Raw genomic sequence first — 22,963 nt, 5'->3', positions numbered from 1 at the left:
TAAAACAAACAAACCCACACAAAAACAACAAAAATTCAAAAGAGGCAGAAGGGACAGGCAGACACCGCAGGCTGAGAAACTGTAGAACAGACTAGAAGATGTTAGATTTAACCCCTGGGTCTGAACGTAACTGGTAGTTTGTCTCTACTGTCTGGGTCCTTGGGGAGACAATGGCCTTCCAAAACAGAGGTCTGCCTGATAGTAAAACAGGGCAGCTCAAGCCTTCTGCATTTGCAGACGTGGGGATGGACATCAGCAGCCTGGGGGGTGGACATGCTGAGGCGGCCCAGGCAGCAGTTAGGCCGGTCAGCACACTGAAGGCAGAAAGGCTCTTGGACCGCAGCATCACTGAGGGAGACGTGACTCCCATGGTGCTGTGCGTCCAGATTTCCTCACTTTGCACTCACGCAGCCTCTGAGTTAGAAACTGTTATCTCGCAGAAAGTGAACTCACAAAGATGTGGTCACTTATTTGGGAGTCCAAATCAGCACAGGATGGAGTCCTAGCCAAGCCTTGGCCTTTGGCTGCAGACGCTTGTCACTTTGACCATGCAGCAGTCAGCAGAGGCACTGGGCTTCCCCCAGCTGCTGGCCACGCAGCTCCCTAGAGACCCCAGTCTCCCCATTATTTGCCCCTTGGCTGAGGTGATTTCTAAGCACAGAGCCAGCTCTGGATCTAAGCACACACAGCTAACGGGTGCCAAGCAGCAGGCGTGGTGGTGCACCCTATAATCCCAACACTCGGGGACAAACAAGACCACACGTCCAAGGCCAACCTGGGATACAGAGTGGGTTCCAAGCCACCTTGGTCTACATGCTACCCTGTCTCCAAAAGATGAAAAAGACACAATAAAAGTAAAACTGGAGTGGGAGCTGGTGAGATGGCTCAGAGGTTAAGAGCACTGACTGCTCTTCCAGAGGTCCCATATTCAATTCCCAGCAACCACATGGTGGCTCACAACCATCTGTAATGGGATCTGATGCCCTCTTCTTGTATGTTTGAAGACAGTGAAAGTATACTAACATACATAAAATAAATAAATCTTTTTTTTTTTTTAAATCTGGGTGTGATTGGTGCATGCCTGTAATCCTAGTTTCAGCTACATGGTGAGTATTCCAGGACATCCTGGGCTGTATGAAATCCTGACTCAAAAAAAAAAAAAAAATAAATAAATAAATAAATAAATAGGTCTTCATGTGTGGGCTAATGATAAGTTACATACTCTGTTGTTTGGGGTGAAGATGATGTGTCCATTAGAAGGAGAGCCATTGAAAAACTAATGTGTCCTCAGTCCCAAGACACTCCCCTGCACCACCCTGTCTCAGATACTCCAAGCCCCCCCAAAAAAATGGCATACATAGTTGTATGTATATGTGTTTATCATGTATGTCTTGTGTACATGTGTGTGTGTTTATGTATTTGTGAGGTCAGGCATGTGCATAGCGTGTCGTACATGTGAGGGTCAGAGGACTTTGTGGAGAGAGCTCCCTCTGTCCACTTTTATGTAAGTTTTGGGGCTGAAACTCGGTTGTCTGGGCAAATGCTTTACCCATGGAAGCAGCTTGCTAGCCCCCACATTGATTTTTTGTTTCATTTTTTTTATTTAAAGGTATCCAAAAGCACACAAGCTTTGGGACCCACAAAATCCAGTCTACCTGGGAGCCAGCCCAGGGAGAGAGCTAAATGATGGCTACCCTGGCTGGGTTCTAATGGGTAAGAGAAGCCCGGATGGATACAGCAAAGAGATGGGCTGGGGAAGCTCTGAGCCTAAGCCTGTGAGCGAGAGGCAAGCACTGTGACTCCCAGAGAGAGGCGGGGTGGGGGATGCCCCCCCACCGCTGGGCGCCGCAGGGAGTAAGCGGGTGCCAGGGAGCCCCAGGCAGGTACTCACTCTCCCTCCAGAAACAGAAGCACCACTCAGCAGTAGAGACGCGGCCATCTTTGTAGGTATCACAGGAGTTGAAGAAGGGGCGGATGCAGACCTCGTATTTGTCCAGGTTGATGGCAGCCAGTTCTGTCTGGTCCAGGAAGAGGTCTCCACTAGTGTCCAGCTTAGAGAACATCCAACCGATGGAGTCCTTGCAACTGGCCCCCAGGCTCTTGTCCAACCCTGGAGAGGAGACCGGAATTCAGGTAGGCTCTGCTGTCTGTCCGTCTGCCCATCCATCTCTCTATGTATTTCTCAGCCCCAGACTTCTGTTCAGAGTCAGGTTAGCCTAAAACTTAACTTCGGGGTACGGAAGTAAAGAAGAGCCAAAGGCCTTTGCCTCTACCCTCCCGCCCCTCCCCCCCCCACCACCACCACCACTGAACCACTTGAAGCCTATTTTACAAGCCTTTCTGAAGATGTTTCTTGGGTACTGGGGATCAGACCCGGGGCTCTAAGTATGCTTGGCAGTGCTCTCCCTGGCTATATCCTCCAGCCCAGAAAGTAGCATTTCTTCCTTGGCTACCTCCTGAAGGGACTAAGCTCTGGCGCCCACATCATATCATGACTAGAGCCAACCGATCACTCTACTTCAAGGTGAAGCCCTTTGAGGATTCACATCGTAGGCATGGAATTGGACAAGGAGGGGACAGAGTGGGCTGGTCCCTTGACACCTGTCTGTTGGGCGCCTTCCTGTCTTCCCCATTCCACCCCACCCCAGGCAGAGTATCGGTCCCCCATGCCACCTGCGGGGTTAGTTGCACTGTTGGCTGAGCCGTTCTGCTTGGAGTTCTCACGAAGGAGCTGGAACCAGTCACGGAGCCTATCCCCCAGGTCGGCCAGGTCCTGCCCTGTGCAGGTCTCTGCAATTCGGAAGAGAGGTGTTTGAGGTTGGGCGGGGCGAAGCAGCAGTCTGGGCAGTGGGAGGAGCTTCCTCTCCTCCCATTCCCCTATCCCCGCCCCTTGCTCTTCCCCTCTCTCCCACTCAGAGTCCAGCCAGTCTTTTTGTGGAGGGGCTGCCTGTTCTGTTACCAAGACCCCAAACTACACATGTTCCTATTATGGCCAACAGTCGCTTCCCACTCTGCATACTATCCTACAGTCCGGAAGGACATTCCCCCGCCCCCCCCCCCCCCCGCCCCCGGGCTGGGCCCAACACCTTGTGTCTAGCTTTGGTCATACACTCTCTTACCTGACTTGCTGTCGGTGGTAGACGCAGTAGACTGCTCCGTGGGACAGGGACAGGGGCCCTCACATCTCACCGCCAGCTGCTTGCTGCTTAGGCATGCCTGCTGCTCCAGCTTACACTGCGGGAGAGAGCTCAGGCTAGGGGGTGGGGGCTCAACTATGGGTCCTGCAGTCAGGGGCCCTGAGAATTTCTACCCCTCTGGAAGGAAGGGCCATGGGGTTTTGTGCTTGCTAGAGAATATCAATGTAATAGTGAATATTAAAACCCCAGCCCCGGACTTCTAACCCGCCTTGATCATTGAGTTCTCGAATAAAAAAAACCACACATTCACGGTGTTTAAATTTATAATAAGTCTTAAGCAGCGTAAGCCCTGGGCAGCTGCCTACCCTTTGTGTTGTTAGAATCTACTTTCTTATCGACAACCCCAAGTTATTATTTACTATGTTCCAATTGGGCAGCCCTTAGGGCCACACTCTCTGACTTTTAACCCATGGCTCCTTCCTCTCTCCTCTGCTGCACAGTATTCTTTTTCTACCCCATGGCGGCTTCTTCTTTCTCCTTCTCCTCCTAGGGGACCTCTCTGACCTAAGCCCACAAAATCTCACCTCTACCTATGTCTCTTCTGCCCAACTATCGACTATTAACATCTTTCCTTTCCAATCACAGTTAATTAGAGACAAGATCACTTAACTGACATCTATATACAGAATCTCTCTTCTCTAGAACAACCAATTTTAAGGCCCAAACTAACATTAAAATACAAATGAAGGCCAGGCAGTGGTGGCACACGCCTTTAATCCCAGCACTTAGGAGGCAGAGGCAGGCGGATTTGTGAGTTCAAGGCCAGCCAGAGTGAGTTCCAGGACAGCCAGGGCTATACAGAGAAACCCTGTCTCAGAAAAAAAAAAGTAAATGATATCAGGCCAACCCACTATACGTCAAGGCCACCGGAGGGCCACAGCCACGGCCACGGCCACGGCCACGCCCAGGCCCAGGCCCAGGGCTCTGAGCTTGAGGTGGAAGCCGGAGCTTCTGGATCTTTCTTGGCAGTTTCCTGCGCATGAGATGCCTTGTCCTCTCCTGCGGGACACAGCTTTCCTCATCATCATCATCTGCACCCCACTTTTTCTCCCCCTCTTCTTCCCAACACATGCACACACACATGCATGCAAACATGCATGCTCTCACTCACACATGCAAACATTTACACACACATGCATGTGCACACATGCAAACATGCACACACTCATGCAAACATGAACACACACACACACACATCACCATCATAAGAAAATAGAAAAAGAAGAAAACAAAAACCACAAACCCCAGGGTCTCCTAACTCAACCCTAGCTAAGCACCGTAGTATCTTACTTCTAGAAACATTACTAGCCATCCCCTGTGCTCCCCTAGAACTCTTAACTTTGTAAAATGCTTTCACAGATGTCACCCATTCTTCCTCTCAAAATTCCACAAGGTAGAAGTCTGTTCCCTCCCAAGGCTTCTCCCCGCTCTTCCAATGGGGGCTGTGCCCTGCCCACATCGCCCCCTGCTGGCTGGTGAGCGACAAGACCTCAGTGTAGAAGTCCTTCTCCCTAGCAACTGACCACATGAGCTCCCCTCCTTCCATCCAGGGCTCTGAGCACTTTTGTGAGCCTTTCCCTGGCTTCTCCACTCGCATTATCCACCCAAACATCTCTTCATGTCTCTTCCCTGTCCTCTGCCTGCCTAAGGTCCGATCACCCTGGCCAGGGCTGAAGGGCTGTGTTGAACACACTGAGAGAGTCCTGTATCAATTGTAGGACTCTTGGGGGTGGGGGTGGGGGGGTCAGCCAGTGGTCCCCCTGTTCCCCGTGGCATTGGGTTACACCCCACCTCCACCCCACACGGGGCCGAGGCTCCTCACCACAGAGCTGTAGGTATGGCCGTCGGAGCCACAGACTGAAGCGAGCTGGGCCATATGACAGGGCTTGCAGACGGAGTCTTTGCCTCCGTGGAGTTTCAGAGAAGGCTGCTTGATCCTGTGGAGATGGATGGGGGAGATGTGGGGATGGGAGTAAAAACGAGATTTCTAGCAGAATGTCCAGAAGACGTTGTCTGACGAGAGTCCAGTCCAGCGGCCTACAGTAGACCCACGCTCCCGTCCTCTCCAGTCACCCTTCCCTCCATTTAACCCAGCTCCTAAAAATGGGCCAACTGGGCTGGACATGGACCCTCACTTGGCCTTTCCCAGGGAGAAAGCCAGGTCTGATTGCAAGAGGGATCAACCAAAGCAGAGGTCACGGGCCACATCTGGCTCATTCAGTTATTCTCACTCCAGCCCCGTTTGTTCCGGCTCTGCTTTCTCTGGCCCAAAGATTGATTGATTGATTGATTGACTGATTATATGTAAAGACACTGTAGCTGTCTTCAGACACACCAGAAGAGGGCATCAGATCTCATTACAGATGGTTGTGAGCCACCATGTGGTTGGTAGGATTTGAACTCAGGACCTCCAGAAGAGCAGTCAGTGCTCTTAACTGCTGAGCCACCTCTTTAGCCCACTGTTGTTTTTCTTTTTTTTTTTTTCTTTTCTTTTTTTTTTTTTTTTTTAATTATATGTAAGTACACTGTAGCTGTCTTCAGACACACCAGAAGAGGGCGTCAGATCTCATTACGGATGGTTGTGAGCCACCATGTGGTTGCTGAGATTTGAACTCCGGACCTTTGGAAGAGCAGTCCGGTGTTCTTACCCACTGAGCCATCTCACCAGCCCCACTGTTGTTTTTCAATAGAGGTATTCATTAATATTTGCAAAATGGAAGCGTTGGTATAACACCCCCAAATGCCCCTCAATGCCTCCTCCTCCTCCTCCTCTTCCACAAGCCTTAGAAACTACAGTCTTCAATATTTCATGAAATCCCTGCATGTCAGAACAGGGGCTTCAGATCACCTGATCTAACCTGTTTGTCTTAGACACACAGGACACCCAGGTCAGAGAGGAGCTGCAACTCCCTAGATCCTGAGTGTGTTTGGTAAGATGTGGCATGCTCTGTCTCTGTCTCTGTCTCTGTCTCTGTCTCTGTCTCTGTCTCTGTCTCTGTCTCTGTTTCAGTCTGTCTTGGTCTCTCTGTCTCTGCTTCTATATTTGTTTCTGCTTCTGTCTCTGTCTCTGACTCTGTCTCTCTTTTTCCCTCCCTCCATCTCTCCCTCCCACCTTCCCTTCCTTTTTCCCGGTTTCTACTCATTTATAGAAAGCCGGTTGCCACGAGGTAAAGCCAAGGACACACAAACCTCCCTCTGGTTCTCTCCAATGACTAGGAACTCACACCTCCAACCAACAGCCAGAAGACAGGTGGGAAAGGAGAGACCCCAACATCAGTGCTTCCTGCATTTCCATGGAACCCTAAAGTTTGCACTTTCACAAATACCATCTCCTTTATCCTCAGACATCCCCCCTCCCGCACAAAAAAAAAATCTCTCAAGGTGGGAATCAGTTCCCTCCAGGTTCTTCCATCTTCTCTCAGGGGTCATGCCTTCTTGCCCAAGTTGCCCCCTGCTTGCTGGTGACCATCAAGAGGAAATCATCTGAATCATCCTCTCTTACCACAGACCCCCAAGCCACACCCAACCAAACCAATAGAACTAACACTGGGTGTCCTGACACTCTGAAAACTGTGGTTCTCAACTTGTGGGTCGCGACTCCTTCTGGGTCGAATGACTTTTCATAGGGGTCACCTAAGACCACCAGGAAGCACAGATATTTACATTATTACTCATAACAAGCAAAATCACAGTTATGAAGTAGCAATGAAAAATAATTTAATGATTGGGGGTTACCACAGCACAAGGAACTGTATTAAAGGGGTCACAGCATTAGGAAGGTTGAGAAGCACTGCTCAGAAACAATGCGATCACATGTTCTTGTTCTGAGCCACTAAATTGTGAGCGATGTTCTTTGAAACAGTAGATGCCTAATATGTAAGGACAGGGTTGTGGAGCCCTACCTTCTGAGCAAGACAGCCCCTTCTGGAGCTCCTGGCTGTCACTCACCTGTGCTCCAACTTCTTGCGGCTGATGCACATGGCGCGCTGGTAGCCTTGAGCAACACACACCTTGTGGCGACTGCACTTCACCTTCTGGCAGGGGTCCTTGGTGGTATCCAGAGCTGTGGGGACACAAGGTCAGGGTACTGAACACAGAGGAGAGCCCAGGATCCCCACCCCAACTGCAGACTGCTGTTCTTAGAGCCCCAGAGCAGAGTCATTGCTCTTCTGTCCCCGTGGGGCTCAGTCTCCTCCCCCACGTACCCCAGAGGGACAAGCTACCTTCATCTCCTTGCTGATTGTCTTCCCAGCTCTTGATGTAATCATCCTAGGAACGGACATAGGGATGGGAGAAAGGAAGGAAGGGCCCCAGTTACATCTCAGGCTCAACTGAAGAGAAAGGATGGGAGAGGCCTGGACCACCGTTTCCACATGGCAACTAGAACAGCCCACCCACATAACCTCCCCACATGCGATACCCTAGAACCCTCTCCAGTCTCTCCCACATGGGACTTCCCACCCCACACTAGTGGCTGGCCGGGGAAGAGGCCTGGATCATACTCACTTCTACCTCCTGAAGACAGAACGCCATGGAATCCACAGGAAACGAGCAGAGGAGAGAAGAAGAAAGACAGACTTGGCTGTGAGGCCCACTCTCAGACCATATGCCTGGGACATCCCTGGTCCACTCTGATTGTAATAAGTCTAGAGGACACCCCCCCCCCCCAAGCAACACCAATTGGAGGCTGGTAATCCCGTGTCTTCTGCACATACACACAAAAACAGCACTCTCTGGAGGCTGGAAGGTGAGTCCCACGGTTTTGAAAGGACAACAAACCCCAGCCCAGCCCTGGCCCTACTACCAAGGCAGATGTCTGAGGGAGCTGCACTGCCTGGAAATGCTATTTCTTGTGCCTCTGCCCAGGGTATCTGGGAAACAGCACCCAGTTCTCCTCCTGCTGCAGCCTCTTCTTTGGCAAGCACCCTGCCGTCACCTGCCCACCCTGTGAGGGAGGTGCGAGGAAGAGTTGTAGGGAAGCTGGTTTCTACTCAGGGTTCCTTCCTTCCGACAGAGCTCAGATGGTGGTGCCCACTGGGGGTAGGAGGGTATAGTGACTATGGTGATGGCTTTCCTGATTATCATGGTCCAGGGAACCTGAAAGGTCCTTCCAGGTCACATGAGCCAGCCCGTCACAGGCAGAAGAAACCAAAACAGTCAGAGATGTGCCATTACGTGATTCAGATCCCACCTTCACTGAAGCAGGTCTCTGGTGCCCTGGACAGCCCTCTCTTCCCACTACCTCACAGGATCTCTGGGACCCGAGGCCCAGGGAGACCTTCCCACTTTGTTTCATCGCTTGGCCGATGCACCCCAAGCCTGACCGGAAGAAGAAAAGCTTCCCACAGCCCCTCCTCCCTTGCACAGACGAGCCAATGCTCTTTGCCTCCTCCCTCTGCCCTTTGAGGTGGGGATGGTTGTTGAAGGCCATCAGACAGCTTCCAGGGTGTCTGAAGGAAACCTTGCCAGACAGGTAGGAGCAGCTTCTGGACTCTGGAGGATAACAATACCCGAGAACCAACCACCAGCTTTCTCTGCACGGGACACTGAGGAGAGACTACATATGGCTACCTGCAACCAAACCCATCCTAGTCTTTGCCATATCCCAGTCAGAGATGTGCAGGAGTGGGGGTGGTATAGACCTGGCATTTAGCTGTTATGCCCAGGAGAAGAGGGCATGGGGGCTCTGCTATCAGACAACAAGGGCACGCAGTGAAGAGATGCCCACAAGGGCTTTGGAAACCACTTCTGGAAACTGACAGGTACCAGGGGAGTGAGTATGAAAGCTAAAGGGCAGAGCCAGGCAGGCAATGGTCAAAGTAAAACTGGGCCATTCATTCAGGCCTACCTAGGTGTATACATGTACCCCTATGAGAGCACATAGTGTGTGTGTGTGTGTGTGTGTGTGTGTGTGTGTGTGTGTGTGTACAGGCGTGTGCACATTCATCCTCCTCGATTCTATGGATATGCACATAAGCATACAGATGTGGAGCGCATGAACATGGGGCCACCTAAGGCCATCCGCCAGTGCCAGATGGTTTGCATCCAGAAATGAAGCAGCAGACCCCATTTCTGTGAGCAGCCTCCAGGTTTCTCACTTGCTCCGTGCAGCCTTCCTGCCTCTTCCATAGATAGGGAAGGTATTCAGAGATGGGTGGGAGAGGAGGGAGGGGCCAGAGAGAAACAGGCTCCCTGGGAGGGAGGGAGGGAGGGAGGGAGGGAGGGAGGGAGGGACAGACCGATGGACGGACGGACGGCATGGCTCTTCCCATGCCTCTGCCTGCCTCTCTATCTCTCCCATCTGGCCTTTCCCCCTAACCCTTGGCTCTCCTCACCTTGGGCACCACAGGATGCCCAAGGAGCCAAGTGTCTCCCAGGCCTTGGGCTCAGGATCAGACAGGAGAAAGGTCAACAGGGCCCAAATGCTCAGGGCTTGCTCTGGAAGCCATGAGTGCCACTCCCCACCCCACCCCCACCCCCACTTGGCTTTTTGTGGGAGCAGGCAAAGGATGACAGCTCAGTCCTAGCCCCTTCTTCAACAGCATCTCGGTGCAGGGCTTGTCCGCCCAGAGCCTCCTTTCCCGAAGATGGGAAATAAGCTGAGAATGGCCAAATAGCTGAGGCCAGCCAAGATGACCAGACTGGTGTGGAAGTAGGTACCAGCCTTTTTCAGGGACTGTCTCCTGCTGCTCCTATTTTTTTCCCCTTGGGAAGAGGGGGTGGTATGGTTGTAAAGTGGAAGAGAAAAAGCATGGGGTTGCACGCCTACAATTCCAGCAGTAAGGAACTGAGGCAGGAGGCTATCCAATTCCAGGCTCCATATTGACCCCATTTCAAGGACAGAGGATCTTGTGATTGTCTGGTGTTTGGGGAGCAGCCGTCTTTGACCATCAAGATCTGTGTCCTCAACAGCCACCTGCTAAAACAGTGGAGTGGGCCGGACCCGAGGTGATCTAGAATCCTCTATGATCCTGCCACTCGGAAGCACCTGCTGAGGGCTTTGGAGTCCACTCACAGACTTCAGTCACAACCCACTGTAGAGTCCTTGGAACTCAGTACAAAGTGGCTCCTTAAAGCTTAAGGCCGAGAATGTCTGATTAGGAACTCAAGTGATGGTGGGGAGGGCTTTTAAGAATCCATCCACACACACCCCAGGGGGGGTGTCTCCGTGCTGCCTTAGGAGGCAGAGGAGATCTTTCTGAAGAGGAGTACCATTCGAGAATCCAGCTAAGCCCTGTGACCCCACTGCACAGTTGGCGAGGCTCTGGAGGGATGCCTGGTTCATAATCCCTTGCAACCCAGCCCCTCCCTCTGGGAGGCTGGAAGCAGTCAGCCAGAGGGTGAGGACAGGAGGCCCTGCAGCTACCCTGGGTCCCAGGGTCCCAGAGTAGTCCCCGTCCCCTCCCCTCGTTAGTGCCTCAGGCACATTCCTGGCCTCTGAAGCTCAGTCACCTCTCACTTGGCCTCCCTCAAAGGAACATGCTCCACATTGATGCTGTTATATCAACAAGAGACTCAGATTCAGGTGAGGAAAACGGGGGTGGGGAGGGTGGGGAGGCAAGAGATGAAAGGTGAAGTATCTTTGGAAGCTGGGGAAAGAGGGGTCATTGCTGGGAAGCAGAGTCCCGTGGGAATGTGAGACTAATGGCTCCCCAGAGGGGTCACAGGGAGTGGTGACAGGGCATCTTGCAGGCATCATGGGAATAGTCATTTTGGGGTAGAACGGGGAGGGGGGGGGATGCTGAGGTCAGCCGGGAGCCAGTACCATCTTCAAGCTGATGAAGGGGACTGTGGTTGACTGGGAAATACATCCTTCCTGCAGTATGTCTATTTATGGCACCCAAGTGGCCTTATTAGCGGCTGTGAGAAATAATCAGACCTGGGTACCTGGGTCTTGTTGGGAAAGAGGATGCCCTATAGTTCTGCTATGATTCATCCCCACCTAACGGGGCTTGGGGGGCTTTCTCTCGTGCTCTGGAGCAGGAGCCAGAGCAGATGGTAGAAGAGTGGGTACCCAGAGTTCTAGCCTGAGAGAAGGTCACACCCATCTCCCCTGGCTAGTTCAAGGAAGGCTCACAAAACAGACAAGTGAGGAAAACTTCTGGAATGCATGAATGCACTGTCCTTGTCAGGAACAGGGTTTTAAAGTAACTTCCCAGGCAGGGGTTAGAGGTAGGTAGAGTGCTAACCCAGCATGCAGGAAGCCCCAAATTCCAGCCCCAGGAGCACAGAAACTGCGTGTGGTAGTTCTCTTATAACTCCAGCATTCCAAAGGTAGAAGCAGGAGGATCCAAAGTCCCAGGTTCTCTCCAGCTAGTGAGCTCAAGGCCACCCTGGAACACAGGAGACCCTGTCTCTTGAAAGGAATAAATAGGAAATAAATTCTCTCCAAGTATTTTGCAGTAACACCATTAAAAGTGAGAAATTTCATTTTTAGAGGTGTAGGGAGAGAGAACAACTGGGCAGAAGATAAGAGCCAGGCCTGGCACTGCCATTCCCTGGGTGTGAAGAGAGCCACAGTGAGGGAAGGCTGCAGGCCAGGAGACTGTCCTTCAAAGGCCTCTCATACAACAACAGCTAGGATCCTTCCCCTGGGCCACGTGGGCCCAGGGTCATAGGAGGGAGAAACTGTGTAAGTCTCCCAATGCCCAAGTACAATTAGGGACCGCTGGGCTCACATGTGTTGGTTCCGGTTAAGCTCTGGACAGCTATAGTGAGGCCAGTAGGCTAGAGCTCACCTCGCATACATTAGAATGCCACGCTGCCCTCTCCATGACCTTCCTTCCTTCCCCACCTCCCCAACCACCCTCTCCAGTCCCCACCTCAAGACAGTTGAGCTGAAACCCCTGTAGAGCCCTGTCTTGGCTTTGCATTCACCCTCCCCAGGGTAGATGGCGAGTGGCTTCTTAAATATGTGTCCTATTTACTACCAGAGCAGCTTGCATTCACAGACAGACAGACAGACTAAGAGAGAAATTATTTCTATCAGAGCGTTAACAAGATGTTTCCTCTGCAGGGCAGGGATGCAGAGAGCATTTAGCATCTTTTTTTCCTCCCTTCCTCCATCTTCAAAATTTTCTACAATGAACACCTATTGCTTTTATAGGAAAGGAGGGGATCACTATAAATGTTACATTTAGAAACCCTTCCCTGGTTCCCCAACACCTCCAGAAGAAGGTTCATCTTTTCATCTGTGTCTGGCCACTGCGTCCACTGTCCACCCAGGGGTCTCTCAGTAGGCCATGGCTTTGCACAGCTGCCTTCTCCGCTCTGCACATGTATCCACATCTGACCCCAGACCTCAGTTGTCTGTCACAACCCAGCTCCTTTCCAACCCCGCCCTCACCTGCTTAGCCTACCTTGGAGAGTCTAGCGTTGCTCTGGTGACATCCAGCCATGTAAGGTTTATGCTTCCCTCTGCCTTATTTACACATCCAATTCCTTAAGGGAAGACACCATATAAAGTTCAACTTCCCTGCCCAGCACCCAGTAAACAGTAATAACGCTAGTAACAACAGCTACGTCTTCACAGCAAGTACCGCTGGGGAAGCTACGCTAAGCTCTTTCTACTCCTGCCTTGTTTACTTACTCTTCACAGAAGCCCTAAGAGAAACTTAACTGTTGCTATATTAACTGTCTCTCAACTGAAGCTCAGGGATGTTACGTGACTTATAGAGGACCTCACAGCAACTGCATGGCAGAACAGTGGCTCCCAAACTAGCACACCATAAATGTTAACTGATAAAGACCTAGGTCAAGTGAAACCAGGAAGTCCAACCACCAGGCCATGGTAGTCTCTCCTGCCGTGCCAGCATGCTTCAGGGAGGGGGTAAGGAGACTGGCATTGGAAGGGAGGGGGAGATTTCTGGGGGGCTTCCTTCTCCAGGCTCTTTCCAGAAATCCCTCACCCGCCCCGGTTCTGCAGGTTTGGAGCTAACCCATCTCCTGCTTTGATCTCTGCAGCTCGGCTCAGTTGCCATGGAGACAGGCCCACTGCGCCAAGCTGGGGGGAAAAGATGAAGTGCGCAGGCCTAGTGGGTTTAGGGGGCGCATGCTGGGTATTTTGGAGGCTGTTTACTTCCTGTCGTTTTAATTAGCACCCAAATCGCCAGCTCACTTCACAGCTTGAGTTAACCCAATCGTTTCCGCTGGTTGGGGACAGAGGAGGAGGGGACAGGGAACCCAGCGGAGAATCACTGGCCCACCCTCTCTCTGCAGCAGTGTGCTGAGGGAAGCAACCTCTCACCCAGATGCCCAGTGTGGAGTCAGCGTACTGGGTTCCTGCTTGGCCTTACCACTGGATGCCAGGCAAGAGTCACCTGCCCTGGACAGACCCTGCTTTCTTATTTGTTAAGACAGGTCTCTCTGCAATGCTCAGAGCCAAGATGGAGGGACACTGGGAAGGTGGGACTTAACAAGGACCATAAAACCCAGGCAGCTGACAGCATGGGCACAGGGTGGTTTCAGTGGCCACAGATTCCGACTTCCCCACTGTCTCTCCCTGAGGAGACTGACTGTCACAGCTCATTCGCACGGGTTCATCATGAGACTCTGTAATTTTCTTAGGGCATCTTCCCCCCATTTTCTGCCCCCCCCCTTTTCTTAATAGATCAAGAATCTCTTAAGTTTTGGTTTTTCAAGACTGAGGTTTTGGTTTTTCAAGACTGGCTTTTTCTGTGTAGCCCTGCCTGTTCTCGAACTTGCTCTGTCGACCAAGCTGGCCTCGAAATCACAGAGATCTGATTTTCCTCTTCTCTTCTTCTTCTTCTCTTTCTTCTCTTTCTTCTTCTTCTTCTTCTCTTTCTTCTTCTTCTTCTTCTTCTTCTTCTTCTTCTTCTTCTTCTTCTTCTTCTTCCTCCTCCTCCTCCTCCTCTTCCTCCTCCTCCTCCTCTTCCTCCTCTTCTTCTTCTTTTTAAAGAATTAACTATTTATTTTATGTATATGAGTACACCATAGCTGTCTTCAGACACACCAGAAGATAGGCATCAGATCTCATTACAGATGGTTGTGAGTCACCATGTGGTTGCTGGGAATTGAACTCATTCCTTCGGAAGAGCAGTCAGTGCTCTTAACCGCTGAGCCATCTCTCCAGCCCCACTTCCTATGCTTCTTGAGTGCTGGGATTAAAAGCATGCACCAACACTGCCCAGCTTTAAAAAAAAAAAATCTTTAAAAATGTAAGCAGGCCAGGCCTCACCTAAGCTTCAAGAGGCCTGGTATCTGAGAATCATTTCGCCTCATTCCAGAACACACGTAATGGGTGCAGGAATGTCCCTCACCCCTGGAGAAGGCTCAAAATTAGGAGTGGGGTGTGGTTATAGGGTGCCTTCTCCTGTCTTCCCCAAGAAACAACCACAGCCATAAAAAGGGTTTAGGAGGGGAGTAGTAAGGCTGCCTGGCACAGCCTCTGCCTCAGCAAAAGAGAGGGCTGGCGGGGCAGGGGCATCAAAACACCTACTTCTCTCTCACAGGGCTGTGTCCACTGTGTGAGACCTGGGCAAACAGATGGAGACAGGTACCTAGGGGATGTTGCCGCCTCCCACCTCTTTTCCCCTCTCAGGAATTTCCTCCAAGGGTAAAAATGTGCTTCTCATTGCTCCCTGCATGCCAGGAGCCTGGCCTGGGCTCAGGTATGCCCGTGTCAACGCCCTGCCAAGGCCGGGCCAGACCAGAGCATGACCTCCCGTGATTCTAACAGGATCTGGGCCACCCCCACCCACTCAGTCCTTGGATTCTACACCAGCAGTGGTCCCTGCTGTGTGTATAGAATTCATACACAGTGGGTGGAGAAGAAGAGAGAGGCCAAGGGTCTGGGCTCTACTGTAAACCGTCTCTGGCCTTGGCTTCCCAATGGAACCACCAGAGGTGAATCAAGGTTGCCATGCCATTCTCTAAGGAAGACCCCAGCCATGAGCTGAGGAGACTTGGAAGGACAACAGACCACAGGAGCAGACAAGAGTCTCAGGCACCTGGCCTTCAAGACCCCTTTCTTCATAGGTAAGATATGGGGACTAAGAGCTGGTGAGGACCTGCGGTTCTGCTCTCTCAGATTTTTCAAATGAAGAAGTGAGAATGGAATGGGGGTGGGATGAATAATTCCAGCCTCTTCACCATGTCCCAGACAAGTACATTAGAGCCAGGCAGCAGGAGAGGTGGTCAGCTGTCTTCAGCCAAGCGTTAGATACACAGGCTCAGGGGCCTGGAGGATAAAAGCGGCTTGGGACCCCTTTTCCTTATGTTCCCAACACTTTGAAAAAGGAACAGACACCCCTGAATAATTAGCCCAGTTCAGAGCCCTTTCCTCACCTCATCTTTGTGGCCCAAACCCATGGTGCCATATGTGGCAAGTAGGAGGGGGGTGCTTAGAGGATTGTGGGATGGGGTGGGACCCATCCCCACTGTCGCTTTCCACTGTGTGAGCATTTCTGTGGAGCACCTACAACACTCCAAGCAGTCCTGGGGGCAGGGGCAACAGGAGGTGATCCGTTTCCAGATCCTGCCTGGAGAGGCTGATGATCACAGGTCACGGGAGAAAAGTGACAAACACATTAACTGCTTCAGCAGACAGGCCCTTGAGATCCGAGCCCCTGGAGGCAGCACCCACAAGTGCCAAATGAGCCTGCAGCCAAGGAGCAGTGAGGAAAGGGGCTGGCCCTGCAGCAGAAGGTTGATGATACGCAAGGGGGGGGGGACTATCAGAGACCAGCCCACCCCAGAACCTGGAGGACAACACTATTCAAACTCTGCATCCTAAGAGCACTCACAACAATCCCATCACTCAGGGGGTTAGGTCAGGAGGATCAGTTCAAGGTCAGCTTCGAAGAGTTTGGATCCAACCTTGAACAATATGATATTCAAAAACACAAAGTAACTAAACTCAGTATCTAGGTCTTCCCTATCCACAGCCCTAATGAGACTCACAGGGGCCCTGGGAGAGAAGGGGAGAGACTATGTTACAGGCTGTATGTCTGGGTTCCACTCCTCCCTAAACTCACATACAGAAGCCCCAAACCCCACCGTGAGGTGGCATTAGGTGGTGGCAGCCTTAGGAAGTGACTGGGTTTAGATGAGGTCATTCGGACAGACACGTATGATGAGGTCAGAATCCACATAAGAGAGACGCAAAAGGGTCAGGAGAGAGGGCACTGGCTGCTCCCCCAGAGGACCTAGGGTCCACGTCCCACACCTACATGAGGGCTCATGGCTGGCTGTGACTCCAGTTTCAGGCACACGCATGGTGCCTAGTAAGCCCAGAACTCTGGAGTCAAAGGCAGGTGGTCTCTGTGAGTTCGAGGCCAGCCTAGTGCTTCGTAGAGAAACCCTGCCTTGAAAGGAAAGGAGAGGGGAGGGGAGGGGAGAAAGGAAAGGAAAGGAAAGGAAAGGAAAGGAAAGGAAAGGAAAGGAAAGGAAAGGAAAGGAAAGGAAAGGAAAGGAAAGGGGAAAGGAAAGAGGAAAGGAAAGAGGAAAGGAAAGAGGAAAGGAAAGAGGAAAGGAAAGAGGAAAGGAAAGAGGAAAGGAAAGAGGAAAGGAAAGAGGAAAGGAAAGAGGAAAGGAAAAAGGAAAGGAAAAAGGAAAGGAAAAAGGAAAGGAAAGGAAAGGAAAGGAAAGGAGAAAGGAGGAGAAAGGAGAAAGGAAAGAAAGGAGAAAGGAAAGAAAGAAGAAAGGAAAGAAAGGAGAAAGGAGAAAAAGGAGAAAGGAAGAAAAGGGAAAAAGGAAAGGAAAGGAAAAGGGAAAGAGAGGAAGAGAAAGAAGAAGAGACAGTGGGGGTGGGGTGGGGGGGCTAGGCACCTTTAATGCTAGTGCTCAGGAAGCAGAGGCTGTGAGTTCAAGACTAGCCTGGTCTACCTAGTGAGCTCCTGGTCAGCCAGGGCTACAAAGAGAAAAATAATGGAGAGGGATAGTGTGCCCCCCAAAAACCTACTGCTCAGTCATTGGCCCTTCCTTGGGAGGAAAAGGAAACCTTTGCTTGAACCCAAAGACTTTGCATCCCACTGGGAAAGGGGGTGAGGTGAGGTATGCTCCTTTCCCAGGGGTCACAGCATGCTCAGAGTTCAGGGATCCCTGTCATTAGTCAGTGCCTTGAGCCGGTGAGAAGATGGAGGCTCTGCCTTCCCAGTAGGAAGAGAGTCAAAGCACTTCCCCTGGGCCCCTGGGACCTGAGGTAGGCCTGAGCTCTCCGGTTCCTCAGACAGCTCTGACCCCGTGAAGACTGAGGTGCCATGAGGTGCCATGGGCTGGCTGTCTTCTAAGAATGGCTGGGAGACAAGAGAAGCATCCTGCATCCCCATCAATCAGTGGGCCTCTTCCATCCCTCTCTTCCCAGGATGAGCATCCGGCTGAGCCCTCACATCCATCACCACACCACCCTGTTCTGGAGATGCCAACCCTCTGATGGGAGAAGAGTCAGAAACCAGGGTGGAGGAGGAGGCTGGTGAAGGACCTGGCTTGCTCCCAACCCAAATTATAGAATCCCTTCTGACCCACCTTGGGGTTCTCACAAACCCACACCTCCTTACAACATATGCACAGATTGTCCCTACGTGCTGATTTAGAGGTTGGGAGCAGGAGGGAACCCTTTTGCTGCTTTTCCGTGTTACTGGCCTATTGGCAGGCAACAAGACATGGGACTTGCATACGGTCAGCAGATGGAAACCCCGACCTGTAGCTTCCAGGATCACCATGAAGCCTGAGATACACACACCCAGATCGGTAGCAGATGAGGGAACGAATCAAGTCGATGTACCATCCTTGACATAAAGAATGAGGACGGTTGTGGCCAGCTCCAAAGACAGTATTCTATCTGATGCTTTCCATCTTAAAGGGGTGGCCTTCGGGGGGTGCCCTCCTTCCTGGGATAAACTTCCTTAGTGCACACTCATGTCAGTCTCACAGTCTGAAGCTCAGGCTCAAAGGGCTGACGTGCCGTGCTTAACATCCTGTGGGAAGAACCTGAGCCCAGGTCAAGCTGTCCTAGAACTCTTCACTCCCTGTCCCTCTTTGGATAGTACTAGGCTAGGACAAGGCTGCTGGCAGGCTGCTGAAGACACTGGGTCTTTGTCATCCCTCCAAGGAGATGCTGCCCCTTTCTGAGACAGCCTTGGAAGCTGATAGGACACTAGCCAGGGCACACTTGGTTTGTTACAGTTGACCCTTCCTCCCTGATTCAGTAGAGATGAGGAACTGTCAGATCTCCTGAACACAAAGCCGGATTACATTGACCTGTATCCAAATCCAAGTTCTGGGGCTCAGTGGGTAGGATGCTTGCCTGGTGTGCACTGAAGCCTGAGTTCAATTCTCAGTGCTGGTGAAACTAGGCTCAGTGGTGCGTGCTTGTAAGCCCTCGCCTGGGATCCCTGAGCCTGTCTCAGAGGAACAAAACAACAGTGACACCCGAGTCCTGCCAATCTTCCTAGCTGTGGATCCCTCAAACCTCTGGATGTCCCTGTATCTTTGACCATACAAGGATAGATGATCAAGGGACAACTGTCTCCCCGGTTGTGGAGTGGTGCAGGAGGCAATGCATGCCGGGAAGGCTCACTGCCATCGCCGGCTCAACATGAATTAGCAGCGTGCCTCTGGGTGCCAAACACTATGCTCACCACTCACAAATATAATTAAAATTTAATGGAAGTGGAGTGCAAAGCAGAGAAGAGCCAAGAAGAGCGAGAGAACAGTCAGTCCTTCCCAGCCAAGCTCTTTGGAGCCGACCCTAGAGATGAGGTGTAATGGCTTTCCCTTCTCAAGTGCCCATAACCATGAGGCCCTGCAAGCTGCGTTCCAAGACCCATGCACAAGTCTGACCCAGCTCTGCAGGAGTGAATTCAGATATGAAAACACTGAAGAGCAGGGCTCATAAAAAAGCCTAAGACTGCCCTGGGCAGAGAACTTGGAAGCCACGAAGCCAGCCTCGGGCCACAACCTAACTACTCCATCGTGAATCCGCCCCTCCCTGGGAGAAGAGTGGCGGGCGTTAGAAAAGACCTACAGGCCCAGGATGTGAAATCCCGGTGCCCACTGGAGGGAAGGATTACTCTGCTAGCAAAGCCTGCCTCTGATAATCCTGGTGCTCCCAGAGAGGATGCTAAGCGGAAGGCCCTTCTCACGCACCGAGCCGGTCCCAGCAACACCGTAAAGCCTCACCCAACTCCTCCATCTTCCCTGCTCATCTGTCCACTGTTCGATGGCACAGCCCCTCCTCCATGTCCCTGATGCCCTGGATCCTGTTCCCTGAGCACCGCTCACCCTCTTGCTTGTCCCTCTCTCACCCAGCCAGACAGGTGGCCCTACACCATCTGTGATCACTTACGAGCCAGAGTCAAACTCAACCTGGCAGTCCCTTAGGGACTCCTCAAAAATTGTCCCTTTTTCTCTCTCAAGAGCTGATGTTTTCATATTCTTCAGAAGAGCTGACCCAATGGGGATGGATACAGAGATCTGTGCTATAGCGTCTGACTAGAAGCCCCCCAGCTCTCAGCTCTCTCTCTCTCCTTTTTTTTTTTTTTTTTTTTTTTTTTTTGGTTTTTCAAGACAGGGTCTCTCGGAATAGCCCTGGCTGTCCTGGAACTCACCTTGTAGACCAGGCTGGCCTTGAACTCAGAAATCTACCTGCCTCTGCCTCCCAAGTGCTGGGATTAAAAGCATGTGCCACCACCGCCTGGCTGCCCCCCCCCCCCCCCCCGGCTCTTAGGTGGGGCCAGAAGCATATGCAGCACAGACAGGGTCCCTGGGCACAGTCTGTGTGCCATACAACTCCACGAGGCACTGCTCTCACTCACTGTGGCGTGGCTATAGTTATGCAAGGTGGTGGCTCTGAGCTAGCAGCCTCCTTTCTCTGCCTTTGAGGAGAAGCTGCCAACAGATTCCCTGAGGCCGAGCCCTCCTGTCTTGCCTGCCCTGTCCCATTTCTCTGCCAGACTCCAGCCTCCTGCAGCCAGGGCTCCCCCAAAACTGGGCTTTAGAGAAAAATCCGAGTTTTCAGAGCACGAATCCTCCCATCTCTGCCACTGTGTTCTCTGTGAATCCTGCAGGCGCTGGTCCTGCGGTTTCAATGCCAGTGCCTTTCTTCTGATGGGGATGGTGGTGGCACGGATACAGGGAGACAGGTGGGCAGCCCTAAGCCGGGGGTCAAGCCAGTCAAGCATTTATTGGCACCCACTGTGCTGGCTGCTGGAAGCCTGGGTGGATGAAGAGGAGAAGAACCTTTGATTTTGAAACCCTCACCGTTCTGATGAAGCGGTCGGTACTTTCCTCCTCTGACCTTCACTAGTCCCAGGCAGCTCAAGCAGCCAGTCAGGGAGTCAGAGGGAGGCCCAGACCGGTGACACATGGATTCCTTCCAGAGGATCAGCTTGCTGCTGCCCCCTCATTGCTGGACTGCGGACAGTGGCAGGAGACTGCGCTAATCTGGGCTGGGCCTGCAGGTGCCCGAGGAAGGCCTTTGGTAGGGCAAAGATGGAGAACAAGGGCCCACTAGGTGGTCCTGGGCCTGGATGCCTGGTATTGCTCCTTCCCCTTACTAAAGAAATTACAGTCGCTTTGACTTGGAAAACAAAAACATCCGAACCTCTTCCTCTTCCCATGGTATGTCTGGGTGCCTTATGTATGTTTACAAAATGATACCTAAACAGATACCCCCAGCCGGTTTCTAGGCGGAAAAAAACGGTAAATACCATTTCTTCGTGCTCTAACAGTATGCGTTCACGCGTTTCCCCAGCCCCCTGGGTCACTGACTGGGTATCTCCTCCCTCCCTCTGGGTAACAACCAGCACCTTGCGATATTAAAACAAGCTCTCTCTTTATTCTGAAACAGAATGAAACTGTTGAATAGAAAAACATCTAAAAAAAAAAAAAACTTGTGGATGCTCGAAGTTTAAAAAGAACAGTCATGGTGTGGCTTATACTAGGTGGGTCAAAATCAAGAGTCTGGGGAATGAGGAATAAGAACCCAACGTAGAGGAGGCTTTCCGAGCGAGGTCAGGGCGTCAGCTAGCGCCAGATCGAGGGGCGCTCTACATTTCAGGGCCTCACCCCCACCCCATCGCTGAGGTGCCCAGGGCGCAGCCACGCCCTCCCTTCCTCACCCCTGCCCACGCCACCATCTGCGAGGCGGCCGTGGCTGCCCTGCGGGAGGGAACGCGCCTCCTATTCCCTCCCTGATCTACAGGTGCGGGTAAACAGAGCTGCGGCGCCGGCCGGTCCGCAGCCTCCTCCCCGCCCCCACCCGCAAAGCTTTGCCCAAGGTTAAGTCGGCTTGCGGCGGGCTTCTGCCAGGGACCCCAAACCAGCTCCTGGGGGCTCTCGCTTCTGCTTCTCATGCCCACCGGACCAAGGATGGGGTCCCCTTGCTTCACCGCCGAGCTTGGTCCAGGAAAACCAGCCTACCTGGCCTGGCTCTGGCGACCACCCTGAGAGAGAGAGAGGAGAGCGCCTCGGGCATTTTCACTGTGCACCCCCCCCCCCGCGCGCCCCATTATGGACACGCCTTCCACCATCTCTTGGAGGTTGGGGGAACCCTTCCCCAAACTCAACGCCCTGGCCACCGCTCAGTCCTTGAGCCTTCTGTCCCCTTCTTCCGAAGCCCAAGGAGGGGTCGGAGGACACCCTTGCGGCCGCTACCTTTCCTGCCGGCCCCACCCAGATCCGCTCCCTCTGCCAAGAGCAGTGTGTGCAGTCTGCAGCATTCACCCGGCAGGGGCCTAGCCCGGGGACCGATGGCAAGGAGGTGGGGGTGGGGGGACAGGCGGGGCCCAGCAGCAGCCAGGGCCCGGGTCCCCACATCCCGCACCCCTGCTCCGCGCCACGCCACAAGGCAGACCCCGTCGCGAGCGTGCGCCCCTAGAGCATGTTCTCGTCTAGGACACTCCGGGAGGCTGCGGGAACTGAAGGTCCCAAAGCTGGTGGCCACGGGAACACCGGAGGGGCTCGGGGCTGGGACTCTCGGTGTTGTTTACACTTGGCGTAGTTAGCCTGGCAGGCCCGAGAGGCTCCGGCTCCGACACGCGGCGGTGGCTCCCAGCGCGCGGGGTCTCTGCTCCCGGCCTCCCCACCCACAACCCGCGCCCGGCCCGGCCCTCCGCGCCCCGCCGCTCACGTCTCGGAAGCGGTTCCAGTGCTTAATCTTGCCGCTGTACTGCGAGATGGACGACAGCCATTGCTCGTCCTCCATGAAATTGCCGGGGGTCTCGCCCTCCTTGAGCCCCTTGGCGTCGCCTTCAGCCAAGGCGACCACGGCGAGGAGCAGCAGCGGCAGAGCCAGCCGCCCGGAGCCTGGAGCGCGCATCGTGGTCTGGGCTTGGACCTGGGGGGGTCTGGACTTCAGCAGGATTTGATGTCCTTCCCTCCACCGCGCCACTGGCGAAGCGCTGCGGTCCTCCTCAGCCCTCCTCCTGCTGTCTGACTCCAGTGACTGACGGAGGGTGGGTCGTGGCTGAAATGTGACCTGGTTAGCAGATGCACTTGTCTGAAAAAGCCCAGCGCTGGACGCGGAGAGGGAGAGAGATTCAGAGAGGCTGCGCCAGCGGGGGCTGTGTCTGTAACTGTAGCATCAGCATCACGTTTGACATCATCATACCTGGTTAAAAAAAAAAAAAAAAAAAAAAAAAAAGGAGGGGGTAGATTTCAAAGCAGAGCGCTGGATCAGAGCAGCCAAGCCAGCCAAGCCGCAGCGCAGGGCTGCGCAAGTCAGTCCAGCTCTCAAGGAGTTGCAAGCCAGGGAAGCAGAACCCTGAGATGTCCCTGCTGTCTATCTAAGGGTGGACAGCAAAGAA

The 22,963-nt window shown here is 52.8% G+C and overlaps 1 protein-coding gene, 1 long non-coding RNA gene and 1 other non-coding gene across 5 annotated transcripts in view; 1 reads left to right on the top strand and 2 right to left on the bottom strand.

Moving 5' to 3' along the window:
• Spock2 (sparc/osteonectin, cwcv and kazal-like domains proteoglycan 2) overlaps positions 1 to 22,687 on the bottom strand; it is a 28,942-nt gene extending 6,255 nt beyond the window's left edge. The window contains exons 1-8 of one of the 3 annotated variants that reach the window (NM_052994.2): positions 22,288 to 22,687; positions 7,704 to 7,712; positions 7,421 to 7,466; positions 7,146 to 7,260; positions 5,020 to 5,134; positions 3,120 to 3,234; positions 2,674 to 2,790; positions 1,892 to 2,110 (exon numbers count right to left, since the gene is read on the bottom strand). In NM_052994.2, the coding sequence (NP_443720.1) occupies positions 1,892 to 2,110; positions 2,674 to 2,790; positions 3,120 to 3,234; positions 5,020 to 5,134; positions 7,146 to 7,260; positions 7,421 to 7,466; positions 7,704 to 7,712; positions 22,288 to 22,476 (925 nt within the window). In that variant the 5' untranslated portion in view covers positions 22,477 to 22,687. Of the gene's footprint in view, positions 1 to 1,891; positions 2,111 to 2,673; positions 2,791 to 3,119; positions 3,235 to 5,019; positions 5,135 to 7,145; positions 7,261 to 7,420; positions 7,467 to 7,703; positions 7,713 to 12,556; positions 12,652 to 21,578; positions 21,804 to 22,287 lie in introns of those variants that run through there. The other 2 variants (XM_017314167.2, XM_006514347.4) reach the window with 2 other exon arrangements.
• On the bottom strand, positions 2,111 to 2,168 carry Mir6906 (microRNA 6906). The gene has a single exon (NR_105871.1). It is a non-coding gene; the product is annotated as a microRNA 6906 (primary transcript).
• Gm51801 lies at positions 8,968 to 21,584 on the top strand. Its single transcript, XR_003949003.1, has 3 exons — positions 8,968 to 10,722; positions 14,669 to 15,194; positions 17,521 to 21,584. It is a non-coding gene; the product is annotated as a predicted gene, 51801 (long non-coding RNA).
• Positions 22,688 to 22,963: the final 276 nt, after the last annotated feature.

This window comes from Mus musculus, chromosome 10 (genome assembly GCF_000001635.26).
Source record: "Mus musculus strain C57BL/6J chromosome 10, GRCm38.p6 C57BL/6J".
Lineage (NCBI taxonomy): Eukaryota > Metazoa > Chordata > Mammalia > Rodentia > Muridae > Mus > Mus musculus.
Note: the sequence above shows the minus strand (reverse complement) of the source record. Positions and strands in the feature narration are given on the sequence as shown.